This window comes from Pyrgilauda ruficollis, unplaced genomic scaffold (genome assembly GCF_017590135.1).
Source record: "Pyrgilauda ruficollis isolate IOZ18807 unplaced genomic scaffold, ASM1759013v1 scaffold47, whole genome shotgun sequence".
NCBI lineage: Eukaryota > Metazoa > Chordata > Aves > Passeriformes > Passeridae > Pyrgilauda > Pyrgilauda ruficollis.
In genome coordinates, this window is record NW_024526266.1 from 1,729,963 (window position 1) to 1,750,769 (window position 20,807).

At 45.5% G+C, this 20,807-nt stretch overlaps 1 protein-coding gene across 2 annotated transcripts in view; it reads right to left on the reverse strand.

Annotated features, from left to right (window-relative positions):
• Positions 1-8,551: 8,551 nt before the first annotated feature.
• The window catches only part of COP1 (COP1 E3 ubiquitin ligase), a 123,019-nt gene continuing 110,763 nt past the window's right edge, over positions 8,552-20,807 (reverse strand). For both annotated transcript variants that reach the window (XM_041479024.1, XM_041479025.1), the window contains 2 exons: positions 11,257-11,301; positions 8,552-9,356 (listed from right to left, as the gene is read on the reverse strand). In XM_041479024.1, coding sequence (XP_041334958.1) covers positions 9,339-9,356; positions 11,257-11,301 — 63 coding nt within the window. In that variant the 3' untranslated portion in view covers positions 8,552-9,338. The remainder of the gene's footprint in view (positions 9,357-11,256; positions 11,302-20,807) is intronic.

A 20,807-nucleotide genomic window follows, 5' to 3' on the forward strand; every position in this document is an offset into this window, starting at 1 on the left:
CCCATGAGAAGAGGCTCTGCAGAACCCCAGGCAGACAAACAGCTTTGAAAAGAGCTGAGTGGGAAGTGGATACACAGGAGATGTTAGTCCCTGGCTAAATGCAAGGATTTGAAATCCTGATTTCTTATTGCAAACAAGCACCATGTGCTCTCGGCACAATCACTGCTTCGGTGCAGCCCAGCAGGAACAGTCTCCCTGCCCCTGTGCAGAAGGACGAGCCCCCTCCCACCCCAAATTGTCTCCTATCTCCTCCACAGGAGAGCCTCGGGGGTGCTCCATGCCTGGGACACACTGGACTGGAGATGTCCCCTCGGTGGCCGCACGGTGCTGGGCTCCCTCTCCCTCCTCCTCTTCCTCCTCCTCTTCCTCCAGGCCTGTGGGGCACAGGCAGCTTCCCAGCTCTGGTGGGAACTGCAGCACACCTCAGCAACATCAGGACATTACAGATTCCTGGGGTTTTTTAAAGTGCAAAAATGCCCTTTAGCGCTGCTATTGCCATGCACAAGGCTTTTTAGATGTCACAGGGATGTAGTGAATTAATTTAAACCCATGTTCAGACCTTAAATCTGGTATTAAAATGAAACTCTGGCAGCTCCAGAGCTGTGCACAAAGGAAGGAACCTTAACCCCATGTCTCTGCCTTGGGATAAGGCCATGCCATTGTGCCTTTGCCAGCAATTTGGGCACATCCCCAGTGCTCCGTGTGCCTCTCCAGGTTCACTCCTGCAGACCCACTTTCCTGCAGGAACCAACACATACGTGGGGTTGGCATGGAGGCAAGGTTTTGCCCACTTTACAGTTTGGATAAAACTGATCCCAGAAGCAGTGAGGGCAAGGCAGGAGTTACAGGGATGGGTCACCACCCTGAATATCTCCTTTGCCAGCAGATGGGGGGTGAGGCAGCCAGAGCAGCTCGGTGGGTCCTGCCCAGATGGGGGGCATGAGGGGGATGCTTGTCCTGCAAGGAACCAGCACACAGGTACTGGAACTTCCATCACTTGGCTGCACACAAGTCTTTAGGAAAAAAGAAGATAAATAAAGATAAATGCAGGAGAGCTGAGCATGCTGGCAACCCTTCTCTATCATTCCTGTTCTTCCCTAAGCAGATCAAATTATGACCTGGAATCACTGAATACATATTTTATTATGTGGATAATTTAAAGGATGAGGATGAGACAGGGAATTCATAAGGTACAGTCATGTTAGAAGACAAAGAGTTCCCATTAATCTCCTACAGGGAAAAAAACTGAACAGGAGAAAAGCAGGGGGTGGGGACAGGTTGTAATCGATGCTATCCTCTCCTCTCCTCTCCGGGGCATGCAGGGATGTCTTCTCCACTGACACCAGACAGAAGCTGCTTCTTAAGATCTCACAAAACAGACGTGGTGCTCCCAACTCTTCCTGGCTCCACTGCCCTTCGCTGGGAACGCCAACCCGTCATTTCTCATCCCATTTCAAGAGCTTGGAAACCAGCTCTCCTCCTCCTCAGTGCAGAGCTGGGGAGCAGGGGATGCCCCCCTGCCATCCCCACAGCCCCGGGGAGGGCTGCCCCATGTCCCTCCCAGGACTGAGAGCCCTCCCTGGGGCTGTGCCATCACGGTCTGCTGGGCTTTGGCCCATTTCACGGGCCTGGCTGCCCGTCTGGAGCCAGCTGGAGCGTGATGCTCTGCTGGCTTTGAGGGTCAGCCCCACTTTACTTCCCCTCAGCACCCCCTGCCCCATTCAGGCATGGGCTGCTTTGCTCTCTGCAGATCAATGCCAGCTTCAGGATGTTTTTTGGTCTCCACAGGACCAGGAAAGAGCCACTGGCTCTTGGTAATCATTTTCACAACTATTAAGCAATGAACAAAATAAGTCTCAGTAGTTTATGGGTAGCTGAGCCCTGGCACCATGCTGGGGGTGTGAGGGCTCATCCCTGGAGGCAGTACCCCAGCACATGCCTCTGACCCAGGACACTGGGAATGGGATGGAGCAGCTGGCCTGGTGGCTTCAGACCAGCTCCTGCTCAGGTCTAAGGGGATAAAAGGAGTGTATTTTCCCTCTAAAACAACATAAATGGTTTTACGGAGATTCTGACAATCAGATTAAGCACTGTAATCAAGACAAACTTGTTGTTGAAATAAGGCCCCTAAGGACAAAATCAGAGCTGCTGAGCATTTTCCTTACCCAGCCCTGCCCATCTCCCAGCGGAGAGACAGCTGCTGGGATCATGGCTGCAGCATGAGCTGCTCATCCCCCGGTGGTCACTGTGCTCAGCGTGGGCCTGGAGAAGGGGACACACAGGTCCCACTGCCCCCACACCTCCATGGCTCAGCCCTTCAGAGCCCAGCACTGTGCTCGTGGCTCCCTGCACACACACCCTGCTGGGTGGCCCTCTCGGGAGGCTCCTGATGTTGAGGGGGTTATGATGAGTTAATCTTGAAACAAACACTTCTAATTCATGGATTAAAGGCTCCTGGGGCTGCAAGGGCACATCAGTGCTTGTGGGTTTGGGACTCGTGTTGTGTTCATCCTGCTGGCTCAGTTTCAGCTGTCATGTGCTATTGCTCAGGTCTCCCAAGGACAGCCTTTACCTCCAAAATTATTTCTCAAATTATTATCTTCCCAAATTATTGTCTGAGACAGTGTGCTCCCCAGTTCTCGGATGGCTGGAGGCACTGGAAGGATTTCAGGGAGGATGATGGTGTTAGAAATGCTCACGGCACTCACACTCCTCTGCTATTCATGCAAGTCTCCACCCCCAAATTTGGGGAGTCAAACAACAGCATTGAGGAAATACAACTCCCTGAAAAGATTTGGGAGACACTGGAGAAGGCAGAACTGAGAGATGAATAAAACCTGTCTCTCTCTGCATGGATCAGAGGTTTTAGGCAAGCAGCTATCAGATGAGATTGGCTTTGTCCCATCACTCCCTGATGAGCTATTTTCCACCACAGCCCACTGACGGTAGCAGGCACACTGCAGACTTTCTATTCCAGGCAGATGAGAGGCTGTGATGTGCATGTGGAGCCCTCCTTCACCTGAAATGTTCATGATGCAGGGAGCCCTGCGAGATGCTGCGGTCTAGGAGAGGTGGAACCACCTTCTCCCCCTCCCCTGCACACTGGTCAGGAAAGTACATACCAGTTTTCCTTCTCACAATTTATTTCTAAGAGATGTCAAAAAACCAGCCCTTTCTTTCCCCTCCTAGGAAATTTTCCCTGCTGCTTGATGTTGGAGTGCAAATTCTTGTCCTGCCTCTGCTGAGTAACAATGGCCAGCCATCAGCCAGAGCCAGATTTAACATGTGAAAGCCAAGATGGAGAGATTTGAAACTGTTTTTTGGCAAGACCTACTTAATTCAAATGGCTGGTTAACACATAGAGCAGAGAATTAATCTTTCTTTAATCCAACTAACCATTTTTAAATTAAGAATTTAAACACTTAACACACCCCAATACTGCCTTGTAACTGAACAGAGACGAGATGATCATCACTTCAAGAATTTGCAGCTCGCTCTGAAAGCAGAATTAAAGCAAACCATGTGGTGGTGGTTACCAGAAGGCTGGGGGGATTAGTGCTACAGGTGCTTCTCTGGGACACAGATGTGGGCTCTGGTCTTTATGCCACTGATGCTGCTCTAACTTGGATCCCATGGTCTCAAGCTCATCTTCCCACTAGGCAAACCTCTCAGATCCCCAGCGTTTAAGGTAGGTGACACTCCCTGATCTCTACAGACGTTCCATTAACAAATGCAGGACGTGGTCTCCAAACTGCTGAGAGGAAGGAAAACCCCTCTCTGAGATCAGGCAAGGAACATGCCATGAGGCTGGCCTCAAGGAAAAGCTTTGCAGGCAGTGGTGAAGGCTGGCAGGAGGCAGGATGCCATCGGGACTGCCTGCCAGGACACCGGGAGCTGCTGACACACAAGAGGAGATCTCCAAGGCAAACACCACAGTGAACACTGTACTCACCCCTGGACTGCTGCAGGTCCTTGCTGGGTATTTCTGGCCTCCAGAAGAGCAATGAGAAAGGAAAGAGGACTTTTCAGCTGGAAAGGAATTAATTTGCCTTCCCAATTATCTGCTGATGTCATTATGACCTTCCATAGTTAAACAAAATTACCCTAAGCAAACAGGGCTCCCACACTGGGGTTGAACACTGGCATTAGCAGCTGGCCACACTCACTGCAGGAGAGCCCTGACATATTGAAATTAATGTAGATTTCCCACTGACCATCATTTTCAATTTCCTCCAGCACTGAATTTTTTAAGCACTGAGGCAGTTCCTCCTACTCTTCTGTTAAATGCTTTAAAGTTAATTGAAGATGCTGGCTGGCCAAGAAAGGTTTTAAATTCCCTTTCTCAAAAAATCTGACTCACCTAACACCTCTAGCAAGGACACGAGAGCTGGAGGCAAAACCTTTCTGGGGCAACTTCCAGTCAAGGGCTTTGTAAGCTGGCTTTCTCAAAAGAAGAAAGTGAGAATAAAGACTCCAAATGCCCACCATCTGCAATTAACTTCCACAAGGAGAGTGGTTAAGTGCTGGAACAGGTTTTCCAGAGGGACTTGGGAATCTTTTATCCATGCTTGGTTGAGTTGTGAACATCTCCAGGCCCTGAAGCAACCTCATCCAACTTTGAGTAAGCTCTGCTCTGCACAGAGGGTTGGACCAAAGACCTCTGCACATCCCTCCCAAAATCAATCACCCCCCAACTCTAAAAAGGCTGAAAACCTGACAGGAACCATTTGTTGAGTTGGTGACTAATTTAAAAAAATACTGACCACATGCTGTTAAAAAAAACCCAAACAAAATTACAGTAATTATATGTGACTTAATTTGCCAACTGTGAAGAGTTACCTGAAGGAAAGAAAATTAAGGGGATTAAAATAAGGAGCATTACCTCTTGTGACAAAGAGACGAAGGCAAAAAATTGCCATCAACTTGTGTTTATGAGCTGCTGTGTTTCTAATTAGGGCCAGACACTAAATTTGCATTTTATCTTGATTGAAACAGAATGAAAACTGAAAAAATAAAGGCATCCGATGTTAAACATCTTTTCCTGTTTAATTCAAGGAGTAACCTTACAGCATTCAAAACAGCTGCTTTTTTTTTTTTTTTTTCTTCTGTTTTAAAGATCTTGGCTTTGTCAGAGCAATTTCAATTTAAAAAACAGAGGTTCTTCAAGTGGGGGGAGAGAAGGAATGAGGTCACCTGTCAACAGTGGCTGTGTGGCACCAGGCTGGGGTACAACAGCAGCTAGAGCAGTTTGCAAAATAAATTAGTAGGCACTGATAAACAAGCCAGAGGCTGGGGGAAACCCACACCTGAAACCAGGGGAAGCATGAAGAGCAATGGTAAAGGATCGTCACATCAGCCTGCCTTTGGAGAGGGCTGGCTGGGAAGGATGCTCAGCACAGTCACTCCACACAAAATTCTCTTAAAATGCAGCAAAATGGAAATCAAACTAGCGCTCAGTGGCATGTGTCAGACAGCTGCCACCAGGCAGAAGGAACCAATTTTGTTTTCTTCTGCCACAGTGACTCAGGTTACTCATACAAGGGAGACCTGCAGGTAGCACTCCCGAGCAGGACACAAGCTGCTGTGCTCTCTTCCCTCTCCTTTCCTTCTCTCCTCACTCTCCCCCCGCCCAGTGACACACCAGAAATCATGGAAGAAAACCAGCATGCAGCACTTGAGAGCCACACATCCACCTCTCCCTTGGAGCTCAGCACCACTTTTCTCCCCACTGGACTAGACTCTCCAGAAGCTACTGGTGGTGTGTCCCACATCCTTCTACCTCTGAAGGAGCACAGATGACCCCCTAGAAACGTGCACCAACACTGAACCAGGACAGAACCTGTCCCCAATTCTGCCACAAGGCTTCCTATCCCTGCTTCTTTACTCATATCCTCAAGAGTATCCTTGCTCTTCTTCCCTGCTCTGTGCCCAAAGGGTGTGAGAAGATTACACAATCCTCCTGGGAAGTCAGAGTCAGGCTTTTAACATGTGGAGGACAAGAGACCTGTGCAAGGTCCCTGCATCAATCTCAGCCCCTGTGGCATGAAGGAGACACGTTCTGCAGTGAGTGAATGGAAAAGGATTCTGTTTGCAAACCAAAACACTTCCCACAGGTATCGCTGTCTGCACCTTTGACACCCACAGCACGGAAAAGATGCTACGCCCACCAAATGCACTTTGGAGCTTAATGAATTCTGGCAGCAATCCTGACAGTTTAACCTGGCTGCTGCTTGTGAAGACTGTCTGCACCTTCTTATCTGCTCTGCTATCTTGCCAAGAAAGCAACAACAACTCTCAGCTTCATGGTTTATTCCCCCTCCATATGTACAATTAAGTGTATGCATGACCATTAAAAATAAGGCTACTTATATCATGGCTCTGAAACACGGTACAAACCAACTCCATCCCCTCTCTTGTTACAACATTCAAGATGCTTGGCTTCCATGGTGTGCAGAGAGGGGGCAAACACAACCAGACCACACAGGCGATTGAGTGGTGCGGGGCTTTGGTAACTGGATCTAGAAGCTTCCTCCTCTAGCTGAGACAGTCAAACACAGCCAGGTCAGTGGGAGGCAGATCTTTATCCCACGCTGTCTTGGCAAGGCCAGTCCAGGTCCCAGGAACTGCAGGCTCCCTCATCTCAGCACGTTGCTGGTGGCAGGTGGCCCACATGGACAGGAGGACAACTTAATCCTCTCCTTTGGAACTGCCCCTTTGGGGCAAGGAAGGGGTCTAAGGAGAGGAGGAAAGGGTCTGTGTCCTTCTCTTCTTGATGACTAGAGGACTTCAGTCTCCAGTGGTGCCAACCTCGGTGACATTTCTCAACATATAATGCATCTAAAAAATAATTAATAAATCAAAGGAACAACAGAACCATATCATGATGGGATTTCAAAGTGGATTGCTTGCATGTCCAGGTAAGGCTTAGAGACTTTCTTTTTTCCAGTGGGGATGAAGAAGAGTCCAGATGAAGGTAACTGGAGATGTGCAACTGAGGACAGCCCTGTGTGCTCCTGTAAGCTCCCTTCACAAGTAAATCTGTTCTCTTATGCAACAAGACAATCTTCCAGCTTCAGCTTGTGGCTCAATAAATTTTATTATTCCTTTTTGTTTTTATTTAAAAGAATTTGTTTTCCTATCATAAAAATTAGACAACCATACCACCACCAGCAGCAAAGTCTGTGGAGTTAATGTTGATGGCAGACAGTTTACTGGTGCTACCAGTGTCTCAAAATGTCCTAGGAAGTCCATAAATGGAAAAAAACCCAAACATGATCGTTTTGGGGAGGAACATCAAGGTGTTTTTGGTTTCTTGTCCCACTGTGGTTCCCAGATGAATACTGTAGCATATCAGCAGGACCAAGTACCTCATGCCTTGAGAGAAAACCCTTCATACCAGCTCCAGTACCTGGTTAGTAAGGAAGACGAGACATTTAGAATAGCAATTTATGACATTCATTATTTCCTATGTCAGCATATAGATGTCTAAGACAGGACTGACCCTTCCATCTCCACCCCTTACCCTTTATTCACCAGCATGCAATAATATCCCACAGATGGGAAAAGCACTTGGCAAGCATCCCAATTTTGACGTCTGCTTGTGTGATGATAAATTAGCCACGAAGCAAAACCATCCACAGCTGCCTTATTTCCCTCATCTCAATCACACAGCTCTTGGAAATCTTGTAACAGAGATCAGAGCTTTTGTCATCCCAGCCCTCTGTGCTCTTGTTTCCCTTGTCCAGGCTGGGATGGAACAGCAGCATTTGAAGGCATGGACTAGAGACAGCAGAAAAGTGCCTGTGGGGCTGACAGAGTCTGCATGAACCTGGTTTGGCTTCACTGGGAAAAGCTCTAGAGCTGTAGCTCATGGGTGATGCCCAGTGTGGTATCTGTCCCCAAAGTGGGGTGGGTTTGGGCACACCCAGGCCCTTCCCAGACCATCCCACCTTCCTGCTGCATGCTGTCAAAGGCAAATGGAGATACCAGAGTTCTGACAGCCCTGGCTGTCTGCACATTTCTCTCTGTCTACCTTTTCTCATTAACAAGCAAAGTGCGTGAGCAAAACCTCTCCTCTCTAATCACTGCTTTTGCTGCTGGATTCATTTCAAAATATCAAAAGCTTCTGTGCATTTTGTCCATGTTCCTAAGGAGTAGCTGACCAAAGTAAACACCAACCAATTCCAAAACATGATATATAAATAATCCCCTAGGAATGAGAGGCTACAGCATCACATGCTGCAACAGGAGGAGTAACCCAGCCACTTGTGTCCTAAAAAAAGGGGGAAAAAAATCTTGACATGCAATTAAACACAGACTACTCAGGTCTCTCACCGGTCTTGCATTTTTAGTGATTTTCCCATGTTCAGACCAGCAGCTCTGGTATGGCTCCAGAGAACTGCTATTGCCACAGGGATGTAAGGGACAATCAGGACCTCAGCCTCATGACAGTGACAATGCAGTGTAAAACTCTGCAGACAGCAAGTAAATGTCTTTACCAGCAGGTCCAGAATGCTGCCAGTGGTCTGGGCTCCCACGCTGTCTTGGCAAGGCCAGTCCAGGTCCCAGGAACTGCAGGCTCCCTCATCTCAGCACGTTGCTGGTGGCAGGTGGCCCACATGGACAGGAGGACAACTTAATCCTCTCCTTTGGAACTGCCCCTTTGGGGCAAGGAAGGGGTCTAAGGAGAGGAGGAAAGGGTCTGTGTCCTTCTCTTCTTGATGACTAGAGGACTTCAGTCTCCAGTGGTGCCAACCTCGGTGACATTTCTCAACATATAATGCATCTAAAAAATAATTAATAAATCAAAGGAACAACAGAACCATATCATGATGGGATTTCAAAGTGGATTGCTTGCATGTCCAGGTAAGGCTTAGAGACTTTCTTTTTTCCAGTGGGGATGAAGAAGAGTCCAGATGAAGGTAACTGGAGATGTGCAACTGAGGACAGCCCTGTGTGCTCCTGTAAGCTCCCTTCACAAGTAAATCTGTTCTCTTATGCAACAAGACAATCTTCCAGCTTCAGCTTGTGGCTCAATAAATTTTATTATTCCTTTTTGTTTTTATTTAAAAGAATTTGTTTTCCTATCATAAAAATTAGACAACCATACCACCACCAGCAGCAAAGTCTGTGGAGTTAATGTTGATGGCAGACAGTTTACTGGTGCTACCAGTGTCTCAAAATGTCCTAGGAAGTCCATAAATGGAAAAAAACCCAAACATGATCGTTTTGGGGAGGAACATCAAGGTGTTTTTGGTTTCTTGTCCCACTGTGGTTCCCAGATGAATACTGTAGCATATCAGCAGGACCAAGTACCTCATGCCTTGAGAGAAAACCCTTCATACCAGCTCCAGTACCTGATTAGTAAGGAAGACGAGACATTTAGAATAGCAATTTATGACATTCATTATTTCCTATGTCAGCATATAGATGTCTAAGACAGGACTGACCCTTCCATCTCCACCCCTTACCCTTTATTCACCAGCATGCAATAATATCCCACAGATGGGAAAAGCACTTGGCAAGCATCCCAATTTTGACGTCTGCTTGTGTGATGATAAATTAGCCACGAAGCAAAACCATCCACAGCTGCCTTATTTCCCTCATCTCAATCACACAGCTCTTGGAAATCTTGTAACAGAGATCAGAGCTTTTGTCATCCCAGCCCTCTGTGCTCTTGTTTCCCTTGTCCAGGCTGGGATGGAACAGCAGCATTTGAAGGCATGGACTAGAGACAGCAGAAAAGTGCCTGTGGGGCTGACAGAGTCTGCATGAACCTGGTTTGGCTTCACTGGGAAAAGCTCTAGAGCTGGAGCTCATGGGTGATGCCCAGTGTGGTATCTGTCCCCAAAGTGGGGTGGGTTTGGGCACACCCAGGCCCTTCCCAGACCATCCCACCTTCCTGCTGCATGCTGTCAAAGGCAAATGGAGATACCAGAGTTCTGACAGCCCTGGCTGTCTGCACATGTCTCTCTGTCTACCTTGTCTCATTAACAAGCAAAGTGCGTGAGCAAAACCTCTCCTCTCTAATCACTGCTTTTGCTGCTGGATTCATTTCAAAATATCAAAAGCTTCTGTGCATTTTGTCCATGTTCCTAAGGAGTAGCTGACCAAAGTAACCACCAACCAATTCCAAAACGTGATATATAAATAAATCCCCTAAGAATGAGAGGCTACAGCATCACATGCTGCAACAGGAGGAGTAACCCAGCCACTTGTGTCCTAAAAAAAGGGGGAAAAAAATCTTGACATGCAATTAAACACAGACTACTCAGGTCTCTCACCGGTCTTGCATTTTTAGTGATTTTCCCAGGTTCAGACCAGCAGCTCTGGTATGGCTCCAGAGAACTGCTATTGCCACAGGGATGTAAGGGACAATCAGGACCTTAGCCTCATGACAGTGACAATGCAGTGTAAAACTCTGCAGACAGCAAGTAAATGTCTTTACCAGCAGCTCCAGAATGCTGCCAGTGGCCTGGGCTACAAGCTTAGGGCATTAAGCACCAAACCTAACAGCATGGTGGAGGTCAGTGCTGCTGTGCAGAATGTGGGATAAAGTTCTGGGTTTGGGTTGAGTTTGGTGCAGCCCTGGGTACTGGTTTTGCTTGGCTGACAGACACATAAAGGACAGTCTTCTCCGTATCACTTGACATTCCACAGACAGAAATACATTGAACAGACACTCTGGAAGACTTAATTAAAGAGCTGAAAACCTGGTACTATGCACAGGGAAGGCTGATGCTTTCACAAAACCCCGTGCTGGCAGCTGCTGTCTGTTACCACCCGTGTGAGCACCAGAGTCAAAGACACGGAGCATCCCTGCTCATTTCAGTGCTGCTCCAGCCGGCTGCACCCCAGGAGCTCAGCTTTCAGCCCTGCTGCCTCTGCAGCAGCCAGAGCACGAACTTGGGTTAATGCTGGTGAGTTAACACTCAGCCTCTGCTGCCATGAGAGCCACTGAGCCTGGGAAGGTATTTGTGCAAGGCCCTCTGTGCTGCCAGGACCCCAGGGAGCAGCAGTGGGTGCTGGATGGCCACCAGCAACTCTTCCACACCTCACTGCAGCTGGTTTCACTGCTGGGGCACTGCCTGCTCACTCCACTGTGTGCCAGAGGCAAATACATCATTTAAATTGCAAACCTCCACAGCCAAGATGACCTCCTCTAATGGTTTCTCCTGGCTGTTCAGTGTCTCTGACCTTGCTCTTTGCTATCAACAGATTCAACTGTTTAAAGGCAAGATGTGTAAAATAACTTACCTTAATTGTACCCTGACTGTTAGCAGCAATAAGCACGTTGGACTCCTGGAAAAAAAAAAAAAAAGAGGCAATATCAGAACCTGCCATTGCTTTCCCTGACCCCCCTCTCTTTTTTTTGGATGAAGAAGCAGAGAAGTAGTTATTTTTATCTTAAACATTAGAAGCATATCTAATTTCAAAGGGATTTAACTCTTCCTATATCTGAGATGTTTTCAAGGCTGGAAGTCTTTATAAGTTATACTACCTTGAAGAATTAGAAAGCAATAATCCTTAGTGCTTGTACAGAGCTTTAAATCTCCAAAGCAATTTACAAACATGAATTAATTCTCACAGCCTCCCTGTGAGGTGGACTAATAAAAATAATAGTTATTTCATCTTTTGGCAGCACATGGACAAAGATCTCCAGCACCCTAACTAAACCAACTAATCACCGTTACAAAACCCCTCTAGCTCCGAGGCCAAGAGGCTCCAGATGAGTAAAACAAACAGGAGAAGAGATTAGACAGCAACAGCAGATGCACCCAGTTTGAAAGGGAAGATAAACAGAGAGGGCTCCAGCCCTGCCTTAAGCAGAGAGGCAGCATCTATTTACCTCCTGCCAATTGATGGAGTTGCATTTGGAGATATCCCGGTTGACTGCAAATTAATGGTCTGCTGCATCAGTCAGGCAACCCCCAGGCAAAAGCTGGAGAAGAGAGAGCGTCTTCTCTCCAGACCGCGTTCCTCACGTGACCAGCAAGCACAGATGCACTCTCCCCAGCCAAAATCCTATCCAAAATCTACAGGGAAATCCACACACAAGCACTGGGGTGCTGGCAGGAGCCCCAGAGATGTGGGGAGAAGCACTGCTCCCAGACAGGGGTCCTGCAGCCGTCCTCGTGCCAGCAGACGCCGCGCGCGCTGCTGAACCGCCCGCAGCGAAATGATTTCTCTCAAGACAGTTGATATCTTTTCTGAGACACGTTTTGAAATTTCTCTCGCTGCTGCTATCCATCCCCAGACAAACTTGCTGTAATTATCCCATCGCTTAACACATGCATTTTTAATGAACTCAGTGACTAGAACACACCCTGCTCCAAAGGGAGTGGGGAAGCAGCTCAACACAGCCCCAGGCTGGCTGCGTGCTGCCTCACCATGAAGTTCAGGACTTTGCACAGCCTCTAGATTTGGGGCAAAGGAAGAAAAATCCCCTTCAGTGTGAAAATCCATTTATCAGGTAAGAATAGCCTTGTGGTGGACCACTGGGCTAACTGACACAGATAGATTTGTTCACCTTGGTACAATCATTAGAGGATTAGTTAAAACTCCTGACATTATCTCACTAATGATCCTCCAAGTGTAAGCTCCTGAAAAGAAAGTATATCCTCAAAGGAAGAATATACTGCAATTTCTTTTAATTTGGTGGCTAAGAATCTAATGCAGTGAACTCTCAGCTTCTGGTTAACAACATTAAAATCAAAACCCTCTGGGAGTGGGGAAGCAGATATAAATATTATCTGGGCACTGAAACAGGGACCAGGATGCCTGACAGGATTCTAGAAGCAAGGGAGAGGGACCAGCAGCGATCTACTGTGCAGTGCAGGAGACCTGAACTCCTGAGTGCAGATGATGCAGGGTTTGAATGATTCCTGTTTGCACTGTGAGTGACTGGTAATTCACCCTGCTGCTGCAGTCTGCTGGGGTGCCACTGTAAATGAACTCTGTTCCAATGAACAGTTTTACCTGCTAAAGAAAATAAAAATGCCAGAGGGTAATTTACTCTCACTCCCTTGTTCTTCAGAAGCCCCTGGGTGTTGGATTTTTTTCAGCAGGGTCTGAGCTAATCACTGCTCTGCTGCTTTCATCCACAACCATGAGATGTAAACAGAAGCAGACAGCAGCAAAATTAGCACCAAATCTGTCACTGAACAGTGACTTGCTTTTTAAGGCACTCTAGCACTGCTTCTCCAGGAACACAGCTAAGTAACTTGTTTTTAATCCTCCAAAGAAACAATTCACTTCATTTTGTGTAGCCTGTAAAACAGTCAATATACTCAATGTGTTAAACACCTAAAGAAGACATGAAGTTGTTTAGATCTGCAGGTTCGTAGCTGTGCGCACATTAAACCAATCTTTTTGCCAGGACATGTATGAATGGAGTCACCAGGACCTCACAAGAAAACCACCATCACCACTGAACTGGCAGAACACCTTTTCCCCAAACACACTGCTATGACTACCTGTAGCACTGAGGCATGAAAAACAGGGCCTCACCATCCATTGTGGCTTCATGTTCTACTTTACCATAACCAGCTGGTGCTTCTATGCAGGGCAAGAAGGTTTAAAGCCTGGCCTTACTCATCCCTTCCATTCTTGCTGCCTGCAGGAGCCAGCAGCTCCCAAAGCAGAGGCACTGGGAATGTGGAAGACCCAACCCAACTGAGTAATCTTGCTTTGAAGAAAGCAGTTATTAAAATGACTCTTCTACACATGAATCTTCTCCTATGAGAAGATTTTTTGCACCTGCAGCCCCTCTTAGCAGGAGGGGCAGAAAGAACAAGCTGCTTTTGCTAAAACAAGACTGAAGAAGAAAAATGAACAAACATAGCAAAGATTGAGAGATTAGGGTTTGCTGCCTGGCAAATAGCAATATTTTGTTCTGTGTGGCTGCTAATCTCAACATTTAGAATCTTGGCTCTCTTAAGGCAATAGAAAAAAAGCTCTGGGGATGTCAAAATTATGCATCTTCTTGACTTTTAGTGTTACTATGAACTAGAAAATTTAATTGGCAAATGTAGGTGCATATCAGGATTCATGTTAATATAGGGTGCAGTTCCAGAACTGCTCTAACATGCTCCAGGGCTGAAGTTCTGTGACTAGAACAGACCTATGAAAAACTTTCTGCATCTGCCTGCTTTTTTTTTGGACTGCAGAGACAGTGTTATGGGAAATCTGAAGGGCAGTTCCTTGACACGGGAAGAACTTGACACCACCACGAATTTCTGTTATTACACATACTGGATACATATTCACAAGGAGGTATCCATTATGTAAAATGAGGCTGTACATTGGTCTTGAGTGCAAAGACAGACGTGACAGGAGCACCTCTGTCCTGAACCTGACACATCCCTGTTTCTCCAGTCTGAATATGACTGCTGGACCCACAGCAACTTTAGAGCATTCACCCACGGGATTTGAAGGGACTTTCATTGATTGCACCAAAAAAAGAGAAATTTTTGTAGCACATTCTTGATGGCAATGAAAAACAAAATCAAGTTTAGGACCTTCCAGAGTATATGAGATACCTGCTAGATTCATCATTCAAAGGAATTATTCACCTGGTGACAGCTGGGTTTTGAAGCACACTGATTTCCTTCCCTCCAAGATGAGCCCTATTTTGGATGGCCCTGGGGAAGCAATTTGTACAGGAAAGGAACAGAGGAGAATTAAAGTCTGGCTGACTGCTGGTACTCATACAAGAGTAGTCAACATTAAGACAATCAGAAATGCTCTGGATGTTTTGTGAGGTTTGAAGAAACTCAGCTGAACAACTCAAAAGTTGTCAGAGCTGCTCCAGTGCAACAGGGAGTCAATGACAGCTGAGGCTGGAGCTCTTCCACTCCTTTACAGCTTTGTGTAAGAAAATACTGCTGGGAGGAGAGGACACCTAAATGAACGGGATCCCAGATGGACAACTGGGAAACCACACACACATCTCCTTGAAGGGACACCCACTGATGCCCAAGTGGGCTCAGCTCCAGGGAGTGAGGAAAAGCTCTGGACAACCTCCACACTCCCAGTACTTGCAGGGCTCCTCTCTGCTACTCCTCCTCACCAATAAAGATGCCTTGCTACAGCTGCAGGAGCTACACATCCTTCTCACCAGTGGGCTCATGCAAAATCACAGCTGAGCATTTTAGTCTTCCTCTGTTGACATCAAACATGTCCCAAAAGGCCTCAAAAAAGGGCAAGATGAGCACAAATCACTAACAATTTTTTTCCATTTGAATACAATCCTTTCTGAGACTATTCCTCCCTTGCTATCCCACACGTATCAATCCTTGAATTAGAAATCAGAAGGAAAAGCTGAAGAGATCATTCCTTAGTATGGATGTGTTTCCAAGTTATATGTGCACATTTTCACATGAAGGACTGGAAATAATTTTTGGGTCTTTCACCATATTATAAACGGTTACAGGCCATAATGTTTGCACTTCTTTGTTATCCCTCTTTTCTGCACAAATAAAGGAGATTGATTCACCTCAAACTTCCAGCACAGCCATCACTCAGATAAGCATGAGTTTCCTGGATTTTCAGCTAGGTTTGTTCTATGGATTCAGAGTTAGGGTTCTTAAAGACCTTATTTTAAATTAACAACTTCTCACCTTCCCTCCCCAGCAGATGTTTTGGCTAGCAAATGGCTGGTTTTTTAACACTTATTCCAAGGAGCTGGAGCCTAATTAAGCAAAGCTGTTGAATCAGTGGGAAAATCACCTGGGTGAGAAAGCTTGCACTCAATTGTCTTCTGTTATTTACATGTAGAATAAAAGTATATAGTTGAACTAAATCTAGTGCTGTTTGTACAGAAACTCCATTATTTAAGTAAATTTACTCCTTCCTTACTGAAGGTGGCAACTACTACTCTAGTGCTGGCTTTTAGGACAGAGCTGCAGACTATCTGCAAGACATATTTCACCATATGCAAGATATATTTCACCAAAACTTTTCCCATCAATGTCACACATAAAGTCTTTTCCACACATCTAAATGGTTAAAATTGGTTCCCCAATAGACCACCACTGCTTCACTGCTCTTCATCTTCTAAGTAGCAGATTCTAATGGCTTTTCACTCTAATTCTCTTGAGCCCTGGTTATTTTCTTGCTGTATGACACAAGTCAGCTTTTTGGTTTTGAAAGAAAATTACAAATTCTAACCCAGGAAACACAATGAATGTCCAATGTACAAAAATCAAGAGGTTTTGAAAAGCTGAACTGATTAGATCCTTTCCCAGGGGGACAATGTGCAAATTTTGGGGTTTTTTCCCCTATTCTTGTGATACAACTGTTATCAATGAAAGGTGCCCAGTGGGTTGGTTGAAGTGGTGCACAAACCTCTATTTCTCTGTAAACCAGAATTTACTTTCTATGCCATCATGCTCACCTAACATTAATCCCTTCTGAGCAAATTTAAAGGAATATTTATAATCTATATTGTGAACGTCAGGCTCAAGCAGAAATTAATTACTTTACACCAAGTGCTTCTTTACAGAACAAGATCTGGCATATAAAAGATGTTGTACCAAAATATTTTAGGAGCTGCAACACCCAACTCTTTAGGTATTAAACCTGGAACAGAACATGCACGCCTAAACTGTGTCTTTTAATCCTCAGAAACAGTATTTTTATCTAGTTCTGAAGGTAATTCCTTTGTACACAGAGAGATAAAGCCTCTTTAGGCTTATCTGGGCCCCAGAAAAAAAGAGAAAACTCAATACATCTGAAAAAGGTGTTTTCTGTACTTCTTTCTATATTTTGCGTTTTCAGGTTCACAAATGCTACACAATTATACCCAGCCAGCATAACAAGGATATTTCCTAAAATATTAAGCCACAGATTTAAAGATTATGGCACTCCTTTGACTCACTTTCTGTAGAAAGACTTGCTTACAATCATATACACATATATATAGTTTCTTCTTATGTCAGAATTCATGGGCACACTCTAAAGCTTTTTAGAAAAAAGTTTTCAAACAAATTAGTGTTTTCATCATTCTACATCATGCAGAGTTTGCAGCTTCCACACAAGATGAAGTGCATCTCACTAGGAAATCTGTCCAGGTAGAAATTCAGCATCTCCTTGAATCCCTTCCCTTGTTTTTCAGTAATTCCAGACTCCAATCTCTGTACCTGGGATGCCTTTATGAAGTTTTCTGACACTTCCACATCTGGTATGTCTAGCTGCAACTCAATACACATGACTGCAGCCCTTTTTCCTACTCCCTGAAGTAGTCTTCTCATTTTTGGATTTTACAACGTGTTTTTCTCCTTCTATTCAGATCAAACCCAGCAAAAGAAGATGCTGTGTAACTGGAAGCTTATTTGTTATCATGCATACCCAGGTCTGCATTCACAGCTCATGGGTGCCCTCAGGAGAGCAGCAAGGCTTGCTCCAATGACACACTCAAATAAGCAGTAAGCTATCTCTCAGCCAAGTGAGAAACCTCTTCTTCTTAACATGCCCTTTTCATTTCTGCATGTAGCTCTCAAAAAACAACACCAACAAGGCAACTGAAGTAAGGGCTAGAAGAAAACAGAAGTACACACATACCCAGTGCTGTACACAGCCATCAATTTCTTTGTTTCTGTGCCATCTTCTGAATTCAAGATGGAAATGGAGGCCAAAGAGATTGATGGGGAGAAGGCAAAGAAAGCTCTGTAAGGCAGGAGAGCCAGCCAGCAAAGCCCACCCCAGGTACTGCTGATATATTACAGGCAACTGCCTCTGCAATTTAGTCATTCTAGAACAAAACTGGTATTGATGAGCATCTAACTTATTTAGAATCCAAGATGGGAAAATCTCATTAGACACTTATTATTCTGCATCTACTGCAAAGCAAGATACACAGCTCTAACAGCTGCTGCACACTCCCCCATCAGGCAAGGCAGGGAGACATACAATAAAACCAAATTATTCTGCTGTTAACCCTGCACCCCCAAAGCACAAGTCTTCCCCTCCTCTCTGTGTAGGAATATTGAGTTCCACTCCCCATTTATCTGTGACAGGGTGTCTAAAGTTACTTGTTCCTATAGTCATAAATTCTGGGATATCAGATGCTCCCCATAAACAATATGGTCAAGACCTTGAAGGAATTGGCAGCAGTATATAAATACAGCTTACAATAATCATTCAAAAAACATAAACATACAACAACATTAATATCAATACTGCAAAACCACAGGAAATGGCAAGGCATTAGTTTAGTGAAGACAGCTTTTAGCATCAATTCTTTTAAGACTTAAACTCCCAAATATTCATTTGGCAATGCAATACCATACATTGCTTAACAACTGCACAGTTTAAGACCTGCATTCCTACTGCCAATGTCTCCCCCCTTCCCATCCTATTGTTTGCTGCAGTCAGTCATTACATCATGCTGGAGGTGATGTATTTAATCTCTCCCTAGCCAAGGTCAGGCTGCCCTGCCCATCAGTGCACTGTGGGGCAAAATCAAGCCCAGGGTGTTATCATTAATATTGCTATTGCATATGTCTCCCTTGCAAACTCACATCAGGAACAAAATACACAATCTGTAGAAACAGCCACCAATCTGCATGAGAGTATTCAGACATATCATCTAAATCTGGTACTTTTAGATTTTGATTTTGTGCAGACTAGTGGCAAACCATCAGGGATCAGAGCTGTAAACAGAAATCAGTAGAATGTGAAAAGCCTTTTCTGTTCAAGCTACCCTAAATCAGATAAGACAAGCAATCCACCCTACAAACACCAGAGCTATGCAGCCCAGTCCCAAAGCACAGCAAGGACCACAGCTCCCAGCTGCTGCACTAGGAAAGAATGGGTGCAGGGAAACTTATGAGAGAAAGGTTCTCCTCCCAGAAGATGGCTGGGCACTGGAACAGGCTCCCAGGGAAGTGGTCACAGCACAGCCTGACAGAGCTCAGTATGTGTTTGGACAACACTCTGAGGCATGTGGTGGGATTGTCAGGGTGTCCTGTGCAGGGCCAGGAGTTGGACTTCATGATTCTTGTGGGTCCCTTCCAACTCATGATATCCTATTACTCTATCCCAGCTGCTTGGTCCTCTTTAATTTACAGCACTGCCCCCTTGCCCTTACTGTGAAAGGCAAACTTCAATCTGCTAAAGCCCTGCTTCATGTTCAGATGGTTCTGTCCTGCCTTTTTCACACTCATGGGTGTGCTTCTCCCACCTCTCTTATCTTCTCTATTCTTCTTCCAAGTCAGTGATTTCTCTTCCAGCTCAACTGTACCCAACACTCCTCAGCTCCCTCTTTCAAATAACCTTCACACTTGAATCAGCAATTCCCTTACTTGTACAAGAACACTTGGATCTTTCCAAGACCATCTGTCCCATATTCTTCATAGGGCTTTTTATTTCTGAGATCATTGTCCCTGATATGGCATTTCTCATCAAAACCTTACTTTCAGCACTCTCTTGTTGGTTTCAACAGCCTCTTCCACAGTACTAGGTACATCTTTCCATCTCCTCTTCCTCCTCTAGTGAATTCACCTTTGAAAATCGTGCTTACAGCACAGTTTCCTTTCCTTTCCCAGTGTCATTAGTTTCAGTCTCTAAATAGCTGAATGGTAACAGGCTTAAAATTGATCCAACCACCTTGATGCTAATATTTTAAATTATTAAGTCTTAGGTCTCTAATGCCAATAAATCATTTATATGTGCACATTTAATTAATAATCCAATCAGTAAAAACAACTTTGCATTCACACCACATGTTTTATCAGAGGAACCAAAGACACATTACAACATTAATTAAGAGTAAAAAATGCCCTGGTGAGGTAGTGAAGTATTATCCTACATGTGGGGAAACAGAAGCAACACACTTGGTGGATTTGCCCAAGGTTAATCCAGATGTTCCCAATGAGGTGTTAAAAAAGGCAGGGATGAAGGTATAACTGAGGTTTAACTCTCTTCATAAGAATTCCTGTTGGAACTGCAGTATTTACTTATTTGCTGATGGAAAATCCATTCCAGTTGCATTCCTTGCCTAAAAACAATCGAGGCACAAACCACTGCAATCAATTGTGCTGAAAACCAGCCCTAAATTGTGACAGCCAGTCACGGTTCAACATCCCCAGCTGGGGGTTGTGAAGGACACTTTATGACCTTCCCACATCACAGTCCACACCCACACCCCTGAGCTCATGAGATGCTGGACACTCACCTGCTGGTCTGAGGTCCTAGATGTACATGAGTGTCTGGTAGCTCCAGATGCTTCAACAGCTCAACCAGCCCACGGGGAATTTCATACCAGGCTCCCATGCAAGCAGGAGCTCCTGAATGACCCAAGCTAACCTCTGGAGACAGGTCTTGCAGCTGTGTAACTGGTGGGTTACATACTGGCCACTGCTAGTGGGACAGGCTGGGAAAAAAACCTTCCTAAACCCCTGACATGTCACCATCCCCTCAAGGCAAAAGTGGAAGAACTATTCATGCATCACAACCAGAGATGGTGGCAATCACTACAGGAAGATGGGTTAATCACAGGTGGTGTCAGGAATGATGAAGGGAGCCAAGCTGAGCCAGGATGGCTGGGTCAGCAAAAGGGAAACACTTTGGCAGAAACTCATGAAATCAATTTATTTAAAACTGATAATGGATACATACTCTGCTACTGTTCATTTTATATGGTTGGCTGTCAACAATCTGGGGCAGCCAAGCTGTCTGGGCAACACCTGGTACGGTGGGGTGACCAGGCTGGAAGCCAGGTGCCCACCAAAGCCAGTCTGTCACTCCCCTCCCTCAGCTGGACACAGGAGACACACAGGCTTAGAGTCAAGATGAGGACAGCCAGA